Source organism: Brassica rapa, chromosome A05, assembly GCF_000309985.2.
Source record: "Brassica rapa cultivar Chiifu-401-42 chromosome A05, CAAS_Brap_v3.01, whole genome shotgun sequence".
NCBI classification, from domain to species: Eukaryota; Viridiplantae; Streptophyta; class Magnoliopsida; order Brassicales; family Brassicaceae; genus Brassica; species Brassica rapa.
In genome coordinates, this window is record NC_024799.2 from 13081501 (window position 1) to 13087647 (window position 6147).

At 30.7% G+C, this 6147-nt stretch overlaps 1 protein-coding gene across 1 annotated transcript; it reads left to right on the forward strand.

Annotated features, from left to right (window-relative positions):
• Positions 1-2312: 2312 nt before the first annotated feature.
• Positions 2313-4029, forward strand: LOC103868678 (UV-B-induced protein At3g17800, chloroplastic). The gene is made up of 3 exons (XM_009146757.2): positions 2313-2575; positions 2675-2958; positions 3019-4029. Exons 1-3 carry the CDS (start codon positions 2453-2455, stop codon positions 3833-3835), a joined length of 1224 nt encoding a protein of 407 aa, XP_009145005.1. The 5' UTR covers positions 2313-2452; the 3' UTR covers positions 3836-4029.
• The last annotated feature ends 2118 nt before the right edge of the window (positions 4030-6147 follow it).

The following is a 6147-nucleotide window of genomic DNA, read 5'->3' on the forward strand; positions in this document are numbered from 1 at the left end:
TTGTATCTTATTATAGAAAAAAATTTAAACATTGATCACAAAGTTTATGTGAGACTTTTAACAGTTTTAGTAATTTATACTCGTTTTGAAAAATTCAAAATACAACATATACAAAAAATTTAAAATTGTAATATATGATAAATGTAATTGTGTAATTTATTTTAATAGTAACTAATTAAACAAAAAGATAGAAAGCATACATATTATTAGCAAATCTTCATTATTTAAAATCATTAATTACTATATATATCATAATCACATTAGGTAATTTCGTAGGTTTTATTTAAGGAAATATGTAATAAATAGTCATCTTTCTTTAGTTAATATCATATAGTTGGTAACAATGAAAATAATGCATTCCCTAACGTTTCTAAATACATTTACCACATTAATATATATATATATATATATATATATATATTATATATATTAATGTGGTAAATTTTTACACTTCAATATATTTTGATAATGTATTAAATTATATTTAAGATTATCTATAATACCACATTAATTTTTACACTTCAATATATTTTGATAATGTATTAAAATTATCTATAATACCACATTAATATATATAATGAACTCTATTAATATATATTATCTATAATATTGTAGATAATATATATTAATAGATATATCTATTAATAGAGTTCATTATATATCTATTAATAGATATATCTATTAATAGAGTTTATTATATATCTATTAATCGATAAAGTGTAATTTTAGATAATATATATTAATAGATAAAGTGTAAAAATTAATATGGTATTATAGATAATATATATTAATAGATAATTTTAATACATTATCAATAAATTTACTACATTATATATATATATATATATATATATATATATATATATATATATATATATATATATTAATGTGGTATTATAGATAATATATAATTTTAATATATATACTAGATTTTGACCCGCGCTTAAAAAGCGCGGGATTGTTTTCAAAATCAAATAAATTCATTTGAAATCATTTTTTATAGATAATATATAGTTTGGGCATATTTATCCGGAACTGCGTATCGAACGATACCAAACTAAAAACAACAAAATCAGTTGAACTGAATTTCATAAATAACCTAACAAATCATATATCTTTGGAAAAAAAAAACATAACTGAGAACCAAACGGATACCTTAATTTTAAAAATTCAAATAATATACTTAAAAATATTGGATTAATGAAAACCTATTTATATATTCAAAGTTTGACAAAATCCAAAACTTTTCATTAACCCGTGAACCGACACCGGTTGACCTGACAAAGATCCAGAACAATCTTATAATATTTTTAAAATTTTGATTAAATTTCCGATATACATTATAATAGTACATAAAACTGAATCAATTATTTGATCCGTGATTTTAAAGCGCGGAAATATGTTTTGACAAAATTTTACTTTAACAAAAATAATGATATTTGTTACTTGCATTTTTATATTTGCAATATTTTATTAAAATACAAATCTGAAAAATAAACTGCATCCAATTTTTATATTCAAGAAATCATTTTATTAAAATTAGAAATAATAATTTTTTGGCAATATATTTTGAGGTGTATATTCATATTCTAAAGGTTTGAAAAAGTTTGTTAGTATTTTTTAAGTTGCAGACTTTTGTATTCATATTTCTAAAAAATTAAATTTGTAATATTTTGTATACGTTAGAAAATAAATGAGGACTTGTATTTAAAGAAACCAAATATTTCATATGTTACGCTAGAAAATTAAATGAAACAACATTAGCAAATTATCTCAACAGATATGGTATAGTTAGAGAAAATGAGGGTAAGATCAAAAAATATTAATGAGTAGGTGCAACAATCTTTCATAAGTAGATTTTTTAGGATTTCTTCCCTTTTAATAATATATATATTTAAATTTTAATACATTATCAATAAATTTACCACATTAATAGAGTTCATTTCTATATTTTCTTACACTTCAATATATTTTGAAAATGTATTAAAATTATATCTAAACCAAATTTAAATTAGATGAAACATATTCAAATACACCGAAATCATATAATAAAAATATAAAAGTCAATTTTATAAAATTTATATAATGTATATATGGTAAAATCAGTTATTTTTTATTTAATAAAAATATATATCCTCCAATAGAAAAGTGTAAAATATCTGTTAATAAATTAATAAAATGCTATAATACCAATATTATTAATTTATAGAATTTTTACTGTATTTTAGTTTAATCCACTCAATAGAGATAGTTAAGTCGCAAATATTTGTATCCGGTCTTTCGCAGACCACAGAATCCGGTTTAAGTCGCGTCGACAAAGAAAAAAAGGATAAGTCGCAAACCATCAACGACAGTATCCGGTTTATCTCTTTACATTAATTCTAGGGTTCATTCATCTCCCCCCTAAAGCTCTCATTATCCTTCTCCATTGCTTCCCTCAGAGAGCGTAATCATGGCAGCGAGTTTCGCTCAATCTCCCTCCTTTCTGCGTCGAAACGCCTCTGGGTCGATTCTCCTGACGGCAAGCTCCCCTGGATTCATCCGATTCAGCTCCGGTCCTCAATTTCGCCACAGAGTATGTCTCCAAATGAAAATCGAGTGTTCTCATATTCTCTACGAACATTCATTGTCTCGACTTTTTGATTTTTGAATCCTTTCTCTCTCTGCTTTGCAGCACAGCACTTGTCTTAAACTCTCGAGACCATCGCAAAGCAGAACAACTTCTCTTAAGTCTCGGAGAAGCTTTGTGGTTAAATCTTCAGCTTCTGACTCAATTGCGCCACTTGAGTTGAAGTCTCCGGTGGGGCAGTTTCTGTCGCAGATACTCGTGAGCCATCCTCATCTTGTCCCAGCAGCTGTTGAGCAACAGCTTGAACAGCTTCAAACCGACCGAGAAGCTGAGGAACAGATCAAAGATTCGTCCTCCTCCCTTCCTGGAACAGACATTGTTCTTTACAGGTTTGTTTCTCCCTTGTGATGATTTTGTTCTTGAATTAAATTTTGCTATTGTGGGTTTAGGAGAATAGCTGAGGTTAAGGAGAAAGAGAGAAGAAAGGCTTTGGAAGAGATTTTATATGCATTAGTTGTTCAGAAGTTCATGGACGCTAATGTTTCACTTGTGCCATCCATAACCTCATCATCTGGGAGAGTTGATACTTGGCCCACTCAAGACGGGGAACTCGAGCAACTTCACTCCCCTGAGGTTTACGAGATGATTCAGAATCATCTTTCCATCATTCTTAAAAACCGTGAGGGTGATCTGTCAACTGTAGCACAGATAAGCAAGCTCGGAGTTGGACAGGTATATGCTGCTTCTGTGATGTATGGCTATTTCCTGAAGCGGATCGACCAAAGGTTTCAGCTTGAGAAGACGATGAAGATTCTTCCTGGTGGGTCAGATGAAGGTGAGACTAGCATTGAGCAAGCAGGGAGGGAAACAGAGAGAAGCTTCTATGAAGAAGCGGAAGAGACTTATCAAGCTGTCTCCTCAAACCAAGAAGTTGGAGGGATCAATGCCAGTGGTGGTTCCAGCAGCGAAACGAAACAATCCCGGTTAAAGACATACGTCATGTCCTTTGATGGAGAAACCCTTCAGAGATACGCTACAATCAGATCAAGAGAAGCAGTTGGGATCATCGAGAAGCACACAGAGGCGTTGTTTGGGAGGCCAGAGATTGTGATAACACCGCAAGGCATTGATTCGTCCAAGGACGAGCACATGAAGATCAGTTTCAAGGGACTGAAGAGGCTTGTGCTGGAGGCTGTGACGTTCGGTTCGTTCCTCTGGGATGTAGAGAGTCATGTAGATTCAAGGTATCACTTCGTACTCAACTGAAATTGACTCTGTTTGGTGATACTGTAGTTTCTCTGGGAGGCTTTGGTGGGTTTTCTTTGTAATATATGCACGGACCAACTTGTATTTGTTGTTCTCTCAGTACTTAGATTCATCAATACCTATGTTAAGTCGCTGAACGATTCAACATTATGGATATTGTTTACCGAAAATAAATTTGAGACTGTTCTTTAAAAGATTATCGAGTAAAGAAATGAACGCTAAATGATAGAGAAAATGACTAGGATACCATTAAAAAAGTTTTGGTTACAAATAAAGGTTTTTAAGAATAAAAATGATCAAAATAGTATTTAATATTTTATCAAAAGAGATAAATATGTACTTATATCCCAATGGTAAATTAATTTAGATATTAGGGTTTAGAGTAAAAAGGTGGGATTTAGGGTTTAGAGTTTAAGGTTTAGAGTTTAGGTTTTAGGGTTTAGAGTTGGGAAGTGGAGTTTTGGAGATAAGATTTCAAATTTTGAAAAATAAAAAAAAATTTAAAATTTTTAAAAAATAAAATACTATTTTGGTCATTTTAGGTTTTGAAGACTATTTTTGTGACATAAACTTAGAAAGATGCTATTTTGGAGATTTGCGCTAAATGATATCCCATTTATATCAAAAGAGAAGCATTTTTAATAAGTAATCTTTAAAGTATAATATATTCACAAAATAGTCATTATCATATGTGTCAGCACAATATTCATTCTCACATCACTAAATTAAGAAGCCTTTCCTTACTAGATTAATTCCAAGAAATGCTATTGGTCATCCTAATTATACAATGTACATGTTTTTACATTATACATGCTAGTATAATAATACCAAAACATTTTTGGCTAGAAGAATTACATTAATGCCATCACATCCTACCGTCTACTGTCCGTATAATCAAACGCATACTTTTATAATCATGTCTATATATAAATGCTTCGTTTATTTTAGTTCCAAGCAACTATATATTATCTCTTATATATTAGAAGAGAAGCATTGTAATAAATTCGTTCACACTAAACTAGACACATGTAACGTGTAAAAGCATTGTAATAAATGTTTTTATATTAAAATGGACACATGTCACATGTAGAGAGCTTCTCAGTCAAACTCTACATAAATATGTTCACACTATGTACTTTACATTTTTTTAATATAAAACTTACATGCATCGTTCTTCTTTACATTATTTTTACTGTTTAGAAATAGAGCTGGACAAATTATTCATAAATTTTGATTCGATTTGTTATCCGTTTTAATTCGAACCAAAAAATTCAGATATCCATTACTCTACGAAGCAAATCAAATACTAAAATGCAATATTCGTAAAAAAAACAAATCACAAATATCAATATTTATAGGAACAGATATCCAATGTGATCCGTTATATGCATATATATATATACATATATTTAAAGAATTTTATATAAGTTATATATTTTAGTTTATATAAATTTTATGATATTTTTGTTTTTAAATAATTTCATTTTAAGAAATTTATTTTTCATGTATTATTTTGAAAAAATGTCATTTAATATTAATTAATAGTATCTTTAATATTAAATCTAACAATTTCTCATTTAGTATCAAATCCAGCTATTTTTCCAACAAGTTTCCTCTTCACAAACATAGATCATCTATTCTGAAGAGTTTTTCCGCAGATGGAGGATCACCAGTTTGCATGGATACTATGGTACATCTGGAAAGCTATGAATAACAAAGTTTTCAGTAATTTGGATATGGACCCTATGGATACGCTTAAATTGGCTGAAACATGGATCAGTACATGGAGCCGAACCAGCCTGGAGATCAGAACGTTCTGAACATTTCAACCGAGGTTCATGTTTTTCACCGTACCGGACAGACTGACCGTGCAGTGTACTGGACAGTCCCGCATACGTCCGGAAAGGAGCTTTGGCTGGAACCATGGCCAGATGACCGATCTGACCATACTGGGGCTTGTCTTTCCCGTCCAACTTCACTTTTGAAGACATATGGTCGAGCTAGAATCCACTTTGGACGAGCTGGACGAGGTGACACTTACTTGGGCGAGCTAGATGAGCTGAGTGAGCTGAGTGACACTACTCTGGAGCTGGATGAGCTGAGTGAGCAAAATGACACTAGCTTGGAGCTGAATGAGCTAAGTAACACTGAAGATGGAGCTGGTTCAGCTGCTGGGCGAAATGGGCCTTTTCAGCCCAAAGAAAAGTTCATAAAAAGTTCATTATGGGATTGTTTCTTTCCAAATTCGACCAGCCCTTTTCTCAGTCCATTTCAAGCACATTCTCATCAAGAATACCAAGAGGGAGTCAGCA